This window comes from Gallinula chloropus (genome assembly GCF_964237585.1).
Source record: "Gallinula chloropus genome assembly, chromosome: 4".
Classification (NCBI taxonomy): Eukaryota; Metazoa; Chordata; class Aves; order Gruiformes; family Rallidae; genus Gallinula; species Gallinula chloropus.
The window spans coordinates 67,102,639-67,121,308 of record NC_140088.1 but is presented as its reverse complement, the minus strand read 5'-3'; the positions used below and the strand labels follow the sequence as shown (position 1 = coordinate 67,121,308).

Sequence of the window (18,670 nt, the reverse complement as noted above, 5' to 3'; positions counted from 1 at the left end):
ATTTTACAAATATAAAAGTCCAATGCTCTACAGCAGTATTTTCTCAAATAGGAAGATAGGGTTATATTTAATGAATAAAATATGTTGGCTTCCCCCACTCCCCCAAATGTATGTCAAAAAGTAAAACAGGAATCGAGGGTTCAAGGAGAACATGTGGAAACAAGACAACCTGGAGTTAGCCCCTGCTGTTTGAGTTTAGCTGTGCTATTAATTATCAGCATGTTACTAAAATACTCCACACTCGGCTATTGTGAGGTACTAATTCAAGTTGTATTTGTAAGATGTTTAAAGATTCTCCACTGAAAAGCAGAATACATAAGTAAAGATACTTATAGGAAATAATGGGCTTTTTCCTGCCTTTTTTCCCCTTTTTAAAAAGGGAACCATATTTCTCTATAAAATACACCGAAGGCATTGTGTGAAAAAGAAGAGCATGTTGTATTTGTGGAAATACTGCTTCTGTTTTACATTTCTGGTGAGCAGTCCCACACATTTCCCAGCATTATGGTTCCACTCTAGTTATCAGCCATCTATGAGACAGGAAAGATGTTATCCTAATGGAAATGTTGAGTTTACTGTCATACTGCAGCAGGGACTGTGATATAATTGTGTCTTCTGATTAGAATGGTTGTCAAGTAAAAAATGAGAGACATAAATCCTAACTCCTCTGTACTCTGAAGTTACACTGCAACATGAGAACTCATACTCTTGACTTACTAAATTGAATCATAAATACCAGTTTACCAGAAAAATACGTTTAGCAAAACCAAGCTTAAGCTTAACTTAACAGCTAATCTGCTGACATTGAGCATTCTTAACTGCAAACAGATTCTGTCAACTTGCATCAGGATTGGGAGATGAAAAAAATTAAATGCTTGGCATTAACATGTCAAATTGGATCAGAGAAGACATCAGTTTGAAGAAGTCAAGGTTCACTTAGTGCTTCTGAGATAAAAAGGAAAACGCACGTAATTATATCAATATTTAGATGTAAAGCTGCCAATCGGAATTATAAACATGTAAAACTCTCCACTTATTAAGTTTCTACAATCCCAAAATCAACTTAGATGTCTCTTTAACACACTTTTGACGAATTTAACAGTGACTCCTGAAAACTCTGAAAAAAACAGCAGAGGGCATTATTCTTCTTTATGTGACCTGCTTAGGAATTTATATTCCTTAACTGCAGGTCTCCTGAGGTCATTTAGACCAACATTGCTAGAATCAGAAAATCCAAAATAAGTGACCAAATGCATCTGATAGCATTGTTACTGGTGTCACAGAACCAGCTTAGCAGCAAAGCCTAGAAATCCCTGAAAAGCCCATATGTTAGTGCTTAAGCAAGTAATCTTACGATGATTCCTGTGGTTCATGATCAAGAATACGGAAAACAAATTAATCTACTATAAATTGCTCCCATGAGGCTATTCATTTTATTCACTTTCAATGTTAAATCAAGTTTCAATGAATGCTGGAAGCAATAAACCACAGTCCCACATGTTAAACAGCTATTAATATGGACATGTAAAAATTAATCAGACACATTTTTGGTCAAATTAACAAATATGCATCCAAGTAATTCTCCTTTTACTCTCTTTTTTTTTTCTCACTTTGTCCTTCCTATATACTTTCTTCCTTTCTTAGGAAGATACATTTAAGAAAAAGCCTTATAAGAGGCTACTACTTGGCTTGCAGTTTCTCTTAGAAATGTTTAAGCATTTATTTAATTTTGCTTTTCTGATGGACCTGAGTGGAACCAGGCAGCTATTTGCTTCCTGATAGTTCCTCATAGGAAAAAAACCCTATAAAAAAATCCTCACAATCAACATGGCATGGTGAAAAGTGGGAAATAATAGTTGATGGATGTATCACTGGGAAGTCCAGAGCCATGCTGGAAAGCCTGCTGTCCTCTCCCAGAAATGGTTTTAGCCACTTCTCTTCCCGGTCACACATACTCATCTCTCTGGCAATGCAGACTTGAGGGCAAGTAAAGGGAGAACTGTGAAAAGACACAAATAACTAACAGCAAGAGAAAGATTTGTTGCAAAGTGCTGCTCCCCTGAGATGGTTTTAGCCTCTCCACAGAAAACTGCTGCTCTCTGAATTAATCCTGTTTGTAAGCTGAAGCTCTGCAGGATGCACTGAAAACACTGGCCATTTGACAGGAGAGAGGCAAGAATAACATGTGCCTCTCTCAGGGAGCATTTATCCTTTGTAGACCTGGTTCAGGTGAACATCAAACAGAAAGCTTTCCATAGCATGGTTACATTGAGTTCACCTTGACAGTTGAAGGCGTATGGAGCAAGGTTGTACCTAATACAGGTCTTGACAAACAAAGAAAGAGAGGTTTGAATCAAATCCCAAGTTCAAATTAAAGACCAGTTGCTTTGATCTGCTGATTTCAGGTCCTATCTTAGCAGCCAAGAGGGACCTTGTCTTCAAAGCTGAACTCGGTACAGTCTCACATCTGCGAGGCCAGCTGCAGACATAGGGCATGTACTTGGCACCGCAGGGCTTCTGCCCTGCATGGAGCTCAAGCAGGGCTCTTGCAATCCGGTACACAACACCTGCTGAATCAGGTTAATGCAAATAGTCTATGTTGATCTTAAACACAGAAATGTTGTACTTGCTGCACTAACTGCCATTTCACGTGGCACACCTTCTGTAATGGCCACAAACACCCTTCCCAATGAGATGTACTCAAAAAGACAAGGCCTGTTTTCCACTACCCTTTAGTGGGACTTCTCTTTTGCAGGAATACATTATTTCCAACTCATTTCTGGCTCATGCCCCTAACAGCCAAAGAGCACTCCATTTCTGGATTTCCTCCACATGCTGGCCAGACTATCATGTAAGACTTGGTTGGGAAAACAAGGAAAAACTCTGTTTTAAACAGGTTAGATGTATTCTATGCTCCTTTACCTTCCCTTACAAAGTTGCTAAGCACATAGATATTTGAGTTCTGGAATCAGAACTCAGTTCACAGTAAATAAGAAACCAGCCTTTTAAGAACAGCTTGCCCTTGGTATGGGGTAGATAAATACTGGCTGCTTGCCCGGAGGTTCTCTTTTACTTTAAGAGGGACAGAGAATAGGAGAGAAGGACACAGTGAACCTTTACTGTTAATTATATGAGGGGTAAGGAAGATGAAAAATTACATGCTGCCATAGTATTTGGAAAACATGCTTTTTGAATTCCAAACGCATTTTTATTAACACTTCATGCTTTCTAACTGTACTGAAAGAGTTCATACCCCTTAAGAGTCATATATAGTAAAACTGTACCAAACTGGTAAATCTGTTCCACTCATGACATGTATTTACAGAAGTAGGTGGTTATCACCCTAAGAGTGTTATTAGAGTTACATGAGTCCCTGCCTACTACAGGGACAAGAATGACATACATATTTTTCAGTGAACCATTTAATTTCAGTTGTTATGTGTTCTGCATTATGAATCATTCATTTAAAATAAAAAATGGCAAACAAAGTTTATTACTACAGTGTTGATGTGTGAACCATGTCACAGGTATGTCATGTGTGATTGTTTTCTATTCCAACAAGCTTCCTATTGCTCAGGAATCCAGAATAGGTTAAACCTATCACTATTTTGGTTTTCTTTTCATGAGGATCTTTTTCTTTTTTTTTTTTTTTTCCTTTCTCTTTACTGCAAAACTTATTTTCTGGTATTTTGATAACTTTTAGCTGAAGTATTTAATGATTAGGTCCTGTATCTGAGCACCTTGCTCCTTATTCTTTGCTGTGATCATCAATAAATTCCACCTGCAGGTTTGGAAAAGTACAAGTTATTTACATGAATATCTATTGCAGTTATTTACGGAAAGACAATAAATGTAGGTGTCTATAGCTCTAAGAGTTGCCTCTAGAGGTTGACTAAGAGCAAATAAAATCTATATATTCATGGGGCAAATGAGACATCAACAGAATACAGTCAGCATAACTACCTTTCTCTTAATCAGACAAAATGCAAACAGGCAAAGTGTGAAGAGTGGGGAAAAATATGGCACATTTATTTGGATTAATTTATTTATAATACAATATTGCATATTTAATGTAAAATTAAGTAGACTAAATGGTTTATTAATTACAGAAGATACTACTCTTGATTCGAACATCTACATAATGCAAGTGTTATTATATATCAAGAAAACATTTTCAGTTGATTATATACTTCATGTAGTCATCACACCAACATTTTTCTAAGTGCTATACATTATTTATGTAATATATCACTAATTACTGAACATCAATTTTTCCTCTTTCATACAGCCTCTTCAACTCATTTGTGTCAGGTCTTGCCAAATTAATTAGGATGCTATGCATCCCATTATTTGACTGTATTCAGATTTTATACTGCACTTTGGCTGGAAAAAAGATTGCCCTGCTTCTTAAATAGTTACCTGCAAGCACTATTTCTAGCTTTTTCTTTAGTGCCCAATGCACCCTGGTATACTATCAAATGCTGGTGACTGTCACCAACTCATTAAAAAAGGTTACTGGCTGATACAAACACATGCATATTATTTAGCTTTATCACATGACCTTATTTAGTAAGTCATTAATAACCTTACCTTAAATACCAGTTCTCCTATCAGTCCATTCCATGACCCATCATCCTGAGGACTGCCATACTTGTGATCTGGTGCAACATAAATTTCATACTTAAAGCCAAGATAAGTGGCCAAGGCTTCCAACACATCTATTGAGAAGCCCTGATACTTCTTCGGTTTTCCCAGAACATTTTCAGACACCATAACAAAGGGTTCTTCCTAAACAGAAAGCAAAGGAGGCAACTGTTAGTAAAGAAATTACATGACACATTAGGATGCAGGGTGGGGTTTTTTTAAAATTTTTTTAATACAAAACCTTCCTACAACACATTGAATGTGTGATCTCACATCGTAATTTGCTATTTTGTTATGTATTTACTTCAAGAGAGAAATTTTCTTCTCTACTATGTTTTCTCAGAGCTGAATCTTCTGTGGCAACATTGCAACTGAAACGCTTTTCAGTAATGCCTTCTGTCTGCACTTATGCTCGGCAGGGCAGACGTGTGCTCATATGTCTGTCTGTAAACATGGAGGATTCTACAGTACTGCCAGTTTCCACCGCCTGGGCAAACATCATTTTTGACAAACTCAACTACTAGTTCATGCTGTAAGGAATGAAAAACATAGCAAAACAGGCTGCACTGCAGAAACACACACATGTCCTTCTACTGCAATCTGAATATAATAAACCCTTTGACTTGAAGTAGGTCTAGCCAAAGAGCATCCATTTGATTAGTTTAGGGAGAATCAATTATGGGATTTTGTCTGTAAGAACAATTGGTGAATACTCATCCAAAAGATTATCATATTAAAGGGTGCCAGTGGATACTGAAAGTTGTAATTGGTTGGTAAGATTTCCAAACAATATGCTTTTCTTTTTCCTCAAGAACTGCAATTGTTCTCTCAATATTTTTATTAATATTTTAAATAAAACTATCAGAGAATTTTTTTACTAACTTTAATTTCTTTTCCCCTCTCTACTATTCTTCCTGTTGAGCATTTAACTTCTAGATACTCTCCTTCACATATTACTAAAATAAACCACAAAAAGAAATCACATTCCTGAGCACAGGAAAAAAGATATTTTCCATAGATGGGACTTATTTCTCTGATGGTTCTTTATTCTCTCTGAGAATATTTATCAGATCTACCTAAGTAGAGCAAAAGATATTCCAATCCCACCCCCCAAAAAAATCACAAAGGCAGTGTAAAACAGATTTTTTTTTTAAAATGTGCTTTTTTTCCTTTTAATTCTTTACATGGTGCTGTAATTTCATGTGAGTTCATCAGAAAGATTTATTCTGAGGGCCAAAAAAGTTTGCTCTAGCAAACCAAACCCCAAACCAAAACCACCACCACAACAACAAAAAAAACCCACGGGGGAAAAAACCTCAAACCAAACCAAAACACAGAAGGGCTGACTGTCTCAAGTTATTATTTCCCAGTTGTCAGACAGAATTTCTTTCTTCCTAATTTTCAAATTTTCCCAATTTTCAGACAAATGGAGTTACAATGGAGCACAGCAAGTACAAGTGAATTTGAAGCAGTTCTTCAGTACCTATTTTCCAAGAACATGGAAGGATCTGAGACTAAGTTGATGAAAGCCTCTCCCTAAATAAAAACACAGAGTGAATTCAGCTTTGCTGATTAGTTGGAGAAGAGATTCCCTACATGTGGGCTTAAAACTGCTGGAAAAAAAAAATGTTTACGCACACAAAAGTATCAATCTAAGCATATTACACATAAAATTCCCCAGATATGTGTCTACAAAAGGTGATTTATAATTTATAATTTTCATTAGAAATGATTTATTTTTATCCCTTATAAGTTATTAGGAAATAGTTGTTCATAAGCTGAATTTTTATTCAGTTAGTTAAAAAGCAATTGCTAATCGTACTGGTTTAAAATGCAGTTTTTCATTACTAATATCAGTCTTTTATTTAGCTGTGCACTATTTGTAATACTTTCTGCTGTTGAGAGATTTACAAAAAAACTCAGTGTCCAGTTGCGCTATATACTTAAGGAATTATAAATAATCAATTATCTTTATCCAATTTCTGTTGAAGCCTGCAGCAGCAAAGTATTCAATTGTATCCCAAGCAAAACAAATTTATTGCTGTTTTTTTTTGTAATTGTTTACATTTCTCAGAAGGCATTCAAAGGGGATAAAAGCATTTATCTTGACAGCCCTCCCCATCCCCCCAAGCTGCAAACTGAAATTATGCTGGTTGTCTTTTTGTACGCTGGAATGGTGTTATGGGAGCTGCTATGGAAAGAGATACACGTCCCTACAATATTGATGTTAAAACAATTGTCTCCATTGAGAAAGCAGACTTTGTAGAAAGAAAATACACAAATAAAAAGAGCCAATACATTTCTTAACTACTGAACAGAAAAATAATGAGAATTAATAATAAGCTTACAGAATATAGGTGTCAAAAATTAACAAGCTAACTGATGAGTTTGGAGGTGGCAAAATTCATCTGGATGATGAAGCTTCCATTCAAAACTAATAAATTTGAGAAAACCCTGATATATTTGTTCTCCAAAGCATGTGGTAATTCAGATCATACAAGCAGGCCATTCCCAGAGAAGGTGTACAATTGTCATATTTGGACATACTCAAAATTCAGCTCAACAACCTGCTCTAACACTAGCTAAGCTTCACACAGGTACCATCTAAGGGCCCCTTCAAACCTAAATATTCCAGGATGCAGTGGAGTGATCAAAGGAAGTCCCTGCTTCTCCTTTTCTTCTACTTTAGGAGATGCCTCTCTAGGCGATAGAGGAGCCTTTGTGGGCATGAGCAGACTTCACAGCCTGTAAAGCCAGGAAAGCCTGAAAAAGCAACTAAGTCACAAGGTACAAGACTGAGGAAGTAAAAAAGGAAATGAATGTATCATTCCCCCTTGACTTCTTGGCTTTGCAAGATGGGTGATCTGTCTCACTGTGCCACATAGCCATCAGATATACCTAGAGGATGGCTTTACATCCAAACTCAGTGGAGGTCCTTCAAGAGAGGAGAAGCTTCCTTCTACTTTACCCTCAATGTACCTCCTTGTCAACTGAATGCCATGCTACTAAGCCCAAGATAAGGGCTCCTTCTCAAAATAGTTTCATGGTTATCGTTGTCTGCTTTCTTTCTGGAATCTAAGGTATGCTGCAGTGATATAGACAAAGACATGTTTAAGACTCAATGTGGATCAAAGGATTTTACACAGCATTGCGAGTTAAGCTTGGCAGACAGCTAAGCACCACACAGCCAGTACTATCTGCAGCAAAATGAAAGTCAGAAGCAAACAGGTGAAGTGTGTATTGGGTGAAGCGGTGCATATTGCTTTTTAAAACTGTATGAAGGCGAAGTCTGGCTCCAGAGTTAATTACCCCCTGAGCAAGTGAAGCTGTAAAATGCTAGCAAACTAGCACATTTTAGGAAGGCTAAAGGCAGACGCAGGATTAAGGTAACATGGTATAACAAACAGGTAAGTGCTGGGATAGTACAAGCACACTGGAGAAGCAACTCACAGAAACACTTATCTCCATTTTCCTATTATCACTAAGTTTCTAAGATCTTGTAAAGAAGTTTCAGTAAAGAATGACATAGATTAACAACATGCTACATATTAAGAGTGATATAATTTAACATCCATTAATTTATACCCTCCCACCAGAGTAATTAGTTACCTGATCATGCAATAGCTCCGGTGATGTCTGATTCCTTTATTAAAACAATTCCACTATTCAACCGCCACAAATCTACTCAAATTTTGTCAGGTCAGTTGATCTGATTTCCAGGGGTCCAGACAAATGCCAGTGCCAGGACAAGCGATGGAGTAAGACTGTACAAGCAGAAGTCAGGAAGAACCAAGAATGTGCCCTTTTTGACACTGGGGGATGGTTCAGCAGCTCAGACATCATACCCAAACCTATCTTCAGATATGCAACACAATATTATTTGAGCACATATCATAAATTAGGGTTGTTCATTGAAATATCTGGTTGAGTTAGAAGAGCTATCATCACCATCTTCCATGTGCAGAACTGAAACACACAGATTTCATGACTTGCACAACTGAGAAGTGAATTGGCCAGGGATAAACGCTTTGATCACAGACTGTTTTCCCTCTATCTTGTTTCAACACTTCAAAACATTGGGTACTTACATATGTATCTGTGTTGTGGCAAACCATGAGCAGGAAAACCAGTATAGGAAAGAAAGCATTAGATGAGAACAAAGGAAGGTGGGAGCCAAAGCCAAGATGACTAGACTCAGGGAGAGAAAAGTCTTACTTTTTAAGGGTAAAACTGAGTGGACAACCGAGATTGTAAAGTAACCTAATAAAGCTAAAAATAAGAAAGAAGAAGCAAGCTTTTGGGCAGAGGAGACCTTTACATTTGAAAACAGAAGGAGCAATACTAAAGCTGTATAGCAGAAAAGAAATTTGTAACCATTTGTAACCATGCTGTGGAGGTGGATGGTAATGTCAAGAAATTAATTCAGGCCTTGGAGGACAAAGAGAGGGAGAGCAAGAGAACAATTGCTGTGAAGAGTTCAGGGAGCAACTTACATGTAAGGAAAAAAAAAAATCCCTAAATGCTGTCTCTATTTGGGCTGATTTTTAGCAACCAGTAGAATAGTGACTTTAAATTACAAGCTTTGATGGTTATCTTTTAGTTCTTCAATGAAAATCAGGTTTTGGAGGTTCTGGTGTTTCTGTACAGATTCTCTCTTTTCAGACAAATTACAGAAAACTCTCTTGAAAGAACACGAAAAGCACCATTCAAATCTGCAGCACATCACCCTAACTAAACTTTTGAGAGAAGAAAAAGTTGCATTCAGTGGCCAGTTGACAACAAAGTGGTGATCTCAGTCCAGCTGTTAATGATTTTATGTGCACACTACCTCATCAGGAGGTCACTGAATGGGCAAACCCCCATGGATCTTCTCTGTGATTACAGGGAAATGGGTAGATTACAAGGGTAGATTCTGTAGATTTAAACTGAGATTTATTTCAGGATGGAAGCTGCATGGACCCATGATAAATTTCTAAGAGTCTTATGCTTGCTTCAAAGATAAAAATGCTAAAAAAAAAAAAAAAAAAAAAAAAAAAAAGCTAGGACATATCGTATAAATGGAAAAGCAAAAGAAAATTATCTGGGATTATTCTTCTGCGCAGCTGAATCCTCTTTTCCACTCAGAATGGGCAGAAAAACTTTTTAGCCAGGAGGCTATACAGAAATCATTAAGTAAACAAGAAGTTATTGGCTTGTGAGATCAGAGAAACTGATCGCTGCTGGGATTTACAGCACATATTGGGGCTTGACTTTAAAACTGCAGATGGACAGCCTTATGTGCTTCTACTATGTTTGGAAGAGAGTTTTGAAATTCGGTAATTACATGGGTGGTTAGAATTCATAAAGCATATGAAAATGACCTTTGTGTGTACTCATTAGAAATTTCTGAACACACTGGGATATAATACTTTAATATTGACACTCTGTATTCATTAAATCTTCCCTTCTTCTCTACTGAAAGTAGAAAAAGAGAGGAAATAAAAGAAGCAGGAAATGCAGGGCAGGACTGTCAATCTGTGCTCAACACTGACTCCAGAAACAGTGGATAGGTACATTAAATGATTCACACAGCCCAAGCAAAGCCTCGGCAATCACACGAAGTAAATACTTGCTGTGACACTTTAAAACTCCCATCACCTGCAAATGCTAAGAAACTGCTCCCAAAAGAGAAATTCACTCTCATTACTGGATCTCTCAACCATCTTCCAACAGCTGCTGGATGACCAAGCATAGCCATTATAACTGACAAGAAGCACTAAGTCTCATAAACCATAACCAAAACATTTTCAAGCACAGGATGCTGTTTGTCTTGTTGTTAGGCATAATTACTTTTTTCTTGGCTCATAAAATAATTAACCCCCCACTTTTAAATGTTAGCCATTTTGCTTTACTTTCCTCAAATGATTCCAGTGAAATATGTAGCCCCAAATACTTAATTTCCTCAAGTGCTTTATTGACCACTGTTTTAGGGATTTTATTTGGCTAGGAACAGCACAGCAGCTTGTTATTTTTAATTGAACAGCAACGAACATTACTTCATGTTAGAATCAATGACCAAAGTTTAATTGAAACATTTCATTCTCTCATTACAGAAATTGTCCCACTAGCAACGCTTATAAAAGTTGCTGCAAAACATAACACAATTCCCACCCCTTAATAACACTAAAACAAAGATGACTGTTTCAAACCTACAAAATCTTGGACAATTAAGGTATGTTCATTCAGTATCCTATTGTGCCAATGGACTGTGTAGTGGCACTGGCATTGACAACCACCGTTCTCAGATCCCGTGTTTCTTGGATACGCTGTTTCAAAAGTCAGTTGGACTAATAGAAAAGTTGCCTTGCCGGTGCATCAAACAGCTAGATTATGTCTCAGAAGGTGAATGCAATATTGAAAGAAAGGGATTTTAGATTTGACCTTTATTTACCACTGTCTTTATGCATGTGCTTAGTCTCCTGCTTTTTTTAATGACAGCTTTACTGTTATCTTCAATAAGACATGAGTTTGTGCTTTTGGTTACAGTATTAGGCTATTTAGGTTACTGCTATTTAGAAGAAACAAACAAAAAATGTTATTTACCCTCAACCCCATCTCTACATCTCCAGTTGCTCTGCAGTGGGACTAAGGCTTCATGATCTGTAGCAATAGTCTAATAGGATGCAGTCAAGCTTTATGTATTGATCTTAATTCACAATAACTTAATGCACCTAATAGCTCTTTCTGAACCATTAGAGCCATATGATAGGAATATGGATTGAGATTGGGATCGATCGGAGTGTTTTAGAGTATGTCTAAACAGCACAATGCTAGCTTTAATGTAGATAGGTCAGACACTAGAAGTAGCAAAAATGTAGTATAGGAATATTAGCCTGCTGGGAGCTGCATTATACTTGTTCCAGCAACCATGCCAGAGCTCCTATTCATAACGAATTCACATAATACTTCATGACATTGCACTGTTACGCAGCTCACCTTTTTTATCTCGCATAGTATGGAAGGGTAATTACAATCAGAGTAAGAACTTCTTTCGGTTTAAAAGCCAAATTTCCTGTGTGCTCTGTGAGCTACATGAATCTCTCTGGAATGCAAATATGCCCACAGAGAAGATGGGAAAGTGTCAGTGAGAAGATAAGCACTAAGGAGCCTTGAGAGGTAGCCCCTGACGTACAGATGAGTTCAGTTGATTCTACCAGGTTTTGCATTGCACCTACCTTGCTGTCAGACTGTGGCCTCAGCCAGGTCCCAAAACATTTAAATTCCTTGACATTCACCTTATCTAGTATATAGAACCTACTGCTTTCAAAAAGAACCTCTTACTTTAGAAAAAATGGAAATATCAATTGAAAACAAAAGGGGCTGGATTTCCCAGCAGGCTCTGTGATTAAAGCTTGTAAAACAATCACAGGAGTGTGAACAACTGTAAGGCTTATAACTTACCTGGTTTGACACAAGCTTGGTAACGCAAAGGTAGCTCACCCACTATTGAATATAACCTGTGCCCAGTAGCAATTTCAGTTTGGCTCTTGTATGGGTGTGTATGAGGGGAAGAGGAATGGAAATACAGGCTCTGCCTCTAGCAAGGGCTACTATCTTCTGTTATAATGATTTTAATAATTGAAGAATTAATTTGAAGAAATCTCGTTATAGTATAGTACCACTCCAGGGAAAAAAAGCCCAAGTACTCTCCAATGGAAAGCCAAAAATATACCCAAATATTTGTGAACAGAGGAAAATGGAGTTTGAGGATTAGGGAGAGGAAAATGCCCCAAATGTACATCTCTGACAAAGAGAGGAATACCTAACCAAGCCACACTCTGCCCTGGTGCACACTCGCACTCAATAACCAGCACAGTTCCTTTGCAAGGGAACAGATGAAATGGCTCCTGTCTCCATTTTCTGCTTAGTCAATTAACCTTACACGGGTCTGGCACCCTTGGAAGAGAAGCAGGGCAGATGGCTGAGGGTAGAGACACTTTAGGAACCTTATTTATGATCCATAAATAAGAGATGGAAATCTCTATTTTTAGGTTAACGTTCTTAGTCCCAAAAAGAGGACTGCATAAATTCCACTCCTCCTCTCTGCCTCATTGCTTTAATATTGCCACTTTTGCTGCAATGATATTAAAGATTCATTTTTTTCGTTAAGCACATAAGTACATTTAAATACACAGATGTGCATACAACAATGGCATACATGGAAGGGAGGGACAGAGTAGAAATATGGCCAATATAATAGCAGAGAGGTCTGGAAGGGATTAGCATCCCAGTTGACTGGCACACTATAGAAAGTTTGGGTTTAATTAGGTGTATGGCACTAATACATATTCTGGAAGTTTGTGCCCATGCAGTAAGCTAGCATGTGTACAGTCAGTGCCAGAAGGCACCAGAGCTTAAGAAGGAACTTTTACATGCCAAGAGCTTCTGAAATGGAAACATAAGCTAGAAAACAGTAGGTGCTATTCACCATGCAGGGTAAGGAAAAAGGTGAAGGAGAAAGGCACATGTCAGTCCTCCTCTTGAATGGTCATTGTAATTATAGCTGCCACATAATGCAGTTACTACTCACTTTCAGCCTTTGAGTTTCAATCTGCTTGAGAGCATGACCTATAAAACTAGGGAGCTTCAGCAAAAAGCTCTCTCACTGTGGAGCCAGTAGTTCTCACACTATTTTCTTGCTAACGATACCTGGCTTGACTAGAGTCTAGATGTCATTCATTTTCAGAAATTAAAGTCTTTATGTGAAAAGTATGAGATAACAATCAGGTGTGTAACTGCAATAAAAGTGCATATTTTTTACAATTAAACTGTTTTTAACCAGTACTATTATAATAAAAATACTTTACTCAAGAAGCAGTATTATATATTATGTAGAGTCTGGAGATAACACTATTACATCTCCTGCATACTCTATATTTAAAAATACCTAAATTACAAATAATTCTGATAAAAGTTTCACAGCAGAGTTAGGTCAATATAAACTGTTCCTGCAAATCCCTCTCCTCAGTTTGTAACTATGTTCTTTTATGCCACTGATATGAACTTACTTTCTTTTATTTGCCTAGAAACAGACGGTTTCACAGTTTTGTGGAAATGCAGCTAGAAAGAATCTCTAAGACCTCCTTTCCTTCCTCTGATTCAAGATCAAGATACCTAGACTAAGCAAGACGTACATGAACCTACTTTTCCTGGACAAGCAGAGTCCATAGCCCTCTTACAACTGAATGCCTAAATACTCTTAGTATTACAAAATGCATAATAGAAGCATTGTGAGCTAGGTTTACTTTCTGATGAGAAACATTTTCTGTAACTATTAATAGTTTGCTTATCATTAAATCATTGAGAATACTTGTGACCAACAGAGGAGCAATTAAGTTCCTTTTTAAATGTTAAAGATACAACAGCAGCTTTTTAGGAGAGTAAAAAGCAATTCATGCTGTCAGCATACAACCCAGACCGTTAAAAGTTATCCTCCTTACATTACGAATGAGCAAGCTACTATTAAAACCTGTAAAAATGAGTATTTTTTTCTTCACATCAAAATTTTAATTTCAATAAATGCTTTTCTAGAATCATACCCTGAAATCTGGATTCAAGTTTCCAAATTAGAAAATCTGCCCCGTGAAAAGATATTCTAATACCAACTGACTTTTCCATAGGAGAAAACCAATCTTGTCATACATATCTCATACTGAATGACAGCTTTCATGTCAACAACCAGGCTAACTATGAAGAATAGTAAATAGTGAGCCTAATCCCATCGTGCATCATTACTCCTGATTATTTCATTCATTTACTAATAAAATGAACAGCTCTTCCACTGTTGCTGTAATTTACCATCTCGCCGAACATTTTTCTTGATGCACTTGCCTATAAAAGATCCATTCTTTCCAACTTTCTTTCAAAGATGGATATGGGCAGCAAAAGGGAAGATAAATCTAGACACGGGGATTTGCTGCTGCTTGGGAAATGATGCATTCTTTACAAGCAGCAATGGAATATTGTAAAACCTTGAGTATTTTAACTACAGCACAAATATTGTATTCTAAATGTATTACTGTATTACAGTGTATACAGATTTTATGACACACTCCAGAGGGCATAAACTGTATCACTCACTGCTTTTCTGCCATCCAAACTCAGGTGCATAAATGGCCATCCAAGAAATATTTATCCCTTGTAGATAAAAGAATATATTTTTTACTCAAAACACAAATATCACAACTGATTAAGATAGTCAAGTAATGTTTCTTAATCTTATCCCCTCCTAAGGTATTTCTGCTGCCATAGGAAATTCCCTACTATGCACTACTAATGCTTAAACATTGTCTTGTTTCATCTTGCTCACGCCCTTCCTTTTTTCTATTGCTACTCCAGCTTCTTGGAAAGGACTTTTGTCCTTTTTTAAAACCAGTGTTGGAAGCCAAAACCCAAAGACAGTCTCAGCATTTAAAACCAGGACTTAGTTTCATATCTTACTTTTCATCTGAGTGGTAAGTTCAATAGATAAAAGGATGAAGAATGCCAGCTCCCATCCAATATACATATAGCCTGTTTTCAGGTTTGTTTCTTTCCTAATTTGGGCAAGAAATTCTCAGCATTTAATGCCAACAATGGAGAATTAATCTAGTCCACACACAAAATCATTGAATCTCCTGAGCTGGAAGGGATCATCATCAGGTCCAACTCCTGGCTCCACACAGGGACAGCCAAGTCAGAGCATGTGACTGAGGGCATTGTCCAGATGCTTCTTGAACTCAGTCAAGCTCAGAGCTGTGAACAATTCCCTGATTTTCCCTGGTGTAAATGATGCTCTTTTTTTTTTTTTTTTTTTTTTGCTATGCTGCTTTACCCATCTGCCAGCCCTCCCATCCCAGTACACCATGTCCCACAGTGCCCACCTGGAGCCAAGGGCCACCAAACTGCCTCTGTGCCACCTAGCTCTGTGAAAGTAACTGAGGTAGTGAGTCTCAAGAAACAGTACATAGGGATATATAGCAAAGCATATTTCAGCATTGCTTGCTATTATTTTCTTTCTTTCATCCTGCCTGCATTTTCAGAACCATTCAGATATGAAGATACATGCTCCCTGTTCAAATTTTCAGGTACAGTTACAAATATAATTTGCACCATTAGGAAGTTATACCCTATGCACTTTCAGAAAAGACTCTGTACTTTTCTATCGAAGTGTTAATTCTTTTAAATGGGGAATTCCAGACTTTTTCCTTTTTCAAACAACCAGGGCTTTTTTTGAAAAATGACTTTGTGAATACCTGCTGGCTTATTCATTGTCAAAGAGGCCAGATCTCATTCCATTTCTGATAGTTTAAAATTCATATGAATAATTCATTAATTGCCACTACTACTAAAATGATATTATGAGAATATCTGCTGTATTCTAGCTCCCTTTCAATAAAACCAAGCAGTTGAAAAAAAGGAGGATAAAATGAAGTAGCCAAAACGGATATCTAGCTAAATTTGTTCTTGGACAATTGCTCATTCAAAACACTGAATTTGTTTGGAGTTATTATTCTGACCTTTGATTGAGCTACAATTCAGAGACTCAGAATGCATTTCAGAAATTCACCAGCAAGTCACTTAAACTTAAAAGTAACTTGTCAAACACAAAGTTCAAACTTTGGCTGCATGTGGGGAAGTACAAGACAGAGACATCTGATACTTAAGTAAGACAAAACAAACCTTTTCTAGAAGTATAGAAAGTGTGGTATTAATCCAAGGCAGATTAAAACAATGAATCATATTTCTCCTCAGAATAAACCAGAAAGAAATGTTTATGCAAAGGAGAGAATTCCCATAAACTTCAGAGGATCCAGTTTTCACTTCCAAATGAAACAACAGATTTCAAAGTTGGGGACATAGTGTATTCTGTCATATTCACAAAGAGATGATGTTTTGGATCTGCAGATACATAGTCCATAATTATTAAATTTATCTAGGGAAGGAATTCGTAGACAGATGCAGATGATGGGAATTGTTCAGCACTTGATTTTTGAAGAAATGCTTTGGGGAAATTAGTCACAATCGTTTATAATTTTTAGACTGCAGAATATTTCATTTCATAATAAGTATAATGCAGTATAACCCAGGTGTTGCAATTTGCTATTCTCTCAAACCAGTCCTTTTCAACCCGAAGGCATAACAAAATGAAATTGGAAGAGAAGGGTTGCTGTCTAAAAAGACGTAAGAGATTTGAAGCATTAACAGAACAAATTAATGAATTAATGTTAACATCTCAAATCTCAATGAAAAAGAAAAATGTTTATGTTCAAAGGTATTAGTATTTAATTCAGCATAAGCCTTCTTTTTTCTTTTTCAAGACCATAATTTAGAAACTGGCAGAATTAATAACAATAACTAAACATTCATAGTCAATAATAGATTTTTTACTTCAAACAGAAAGGTATTGATCGAACTGAAGAATTTGGAGAAAGATGGAAAAGAAAGTATGATAAATATCATCACTAAAATAAAGCTGATGGGTGAAATCCCTCCTGCACTCATATCAAAGACAAGAATCACACATTTTTCATCATGCAGGTTAAATATATATCTCCAGCTTTGTCCTAGCCAGCAAATATAAAACCAGATGCACTTCCACATATTACTATGGCTTTGATCTACCTGAAAGAGTTCTATTGAATTGTCCAAACTTTAACTTGAATTTTTTATTCTATTTCAAAAAATAAATGGCCTTTTTGACCAAGTTCTTCTAAGAATATTTTTTCTAAATTGAAGAATAACAGAGACAGGCTAAAAGTCTAATTTTAAAATGAGAGAAAACAAGTATTAATACTTTCTTTATAGCTTTGCTTAATTTCCAATGATATGGCATCTCAGCTAAGACTCCACTCAAATTCCTATATTATATGTAGTTATTCATTCTATTCCAATAAAAGTAACATAATTGCAACATTGTAATAAGCTATGTGAAGATGGGGACCAAGCTATAATTAGCAACAGGGCCCTATACATTTATTGTATAGCAAAACATGTTTGAGGTGAGGATATGCTAACTCCAGCTGTATTTTAACTCTCTGATTTGCACTTAGACACAGAACCAGCATATCCTTATGAATAACATTTTCTTATACATAGTAAAGGGAGTAAGAGAAACTGCTAAGGGGTAAGTAAACAATGCTCTGAAACCCACAAGGGTGGTGGCAATAACCATGGATATCCAGACTAGAAGTTAGAAATAATTAGCACTTTGCAGTTCTGGCATCTGCACTGTTAAGCTTCAATTCAGGCTTTTGGTGGGAGGCTTGATTTTCTGTCAGTGTCTGTCTGTCTCAGCCATTAGAATTTGTGGATGAGGGAGAAATGGTATTTTATCATCCTGATTTCTGGCATTTGGGGGAAAGTATTATCAATGAAGGGAACTGCTAGTGAAAGATACTGTTTCTGGCTCATGAGTTTAAATGCTTTGATCCTTTATTCACAGAGTTTACAAATTGAGGTTCCTTTGATTTTAGACCACAAAGATGAGAGGTAAGGATTTTGTAGTGTGGTTCATGGTTGAAGTTGTCTAGATTGTACTGGCCAGCCATGCAAAGCTCTACAATTTTAAGGGAATAAAGAAGACTATGAATCCTTTGCATCTTCCCCATATACCACCTTCAGCCCACATTCTAAATAAAACAAGAGTCAGTTAGGAAAATGATTTAGCAGATTTTAACAATTCCAAGTAGTTGTACATAGAGACTATCACTAATTGTGCTTTAAAATGGTCAAGAAAACCAAATCACTTTTGTGTCCTCATGTGAGGCAGCTCATGGACTTTAGTGAGGAGACTCAACTGCCATGTGTTGAATTTTAAATACCTGCCTTCTGGTTTTATTATTAATATAGAATCCTATCAGTGTAACTAATGTCATTTTTGTATTTTTGCAGGTTGCTAAATATTCATGCTACAATGGCTCGAAAAAAGAATGTTCTCTGGCAAGCTAGCTAAAATAACTGGGGATGAAATCAGAAGAATAGAGAAGGGGAGAGAAAAGTAGAAGAA

The 18,670-nt window shown here is 36.8% G+C and overlaps 1 protein-coding gene across 2 annotated transcripts in view; it reads right to left on the bottom strand.

Moving 5' to 3' along the window:
* GRID2 (glutamate ionotropic receptor delta type subunit 2) overlaps positions 1 to 18,670 on the bottom strand; it is a gene marked incomplete at both ends in the record, with an annotated part of 718,543 nt that overhangs the window by 129,045 nt on the left and 570,828 nt on the right. For both annotated transcript variants that reach the window (XM_084263639.1, XM_084263640.1), the window contains one exon: positions 4,591 to 4,788. In XM_084263639.1, the coding sequence (XP_084119765.1) occupies positions 4,591 to 4,788 (198 nt within the window). The remainder of the gene's footprint in view (positions 1 to 4,590; positions 4,789 to 18,670) is intronic.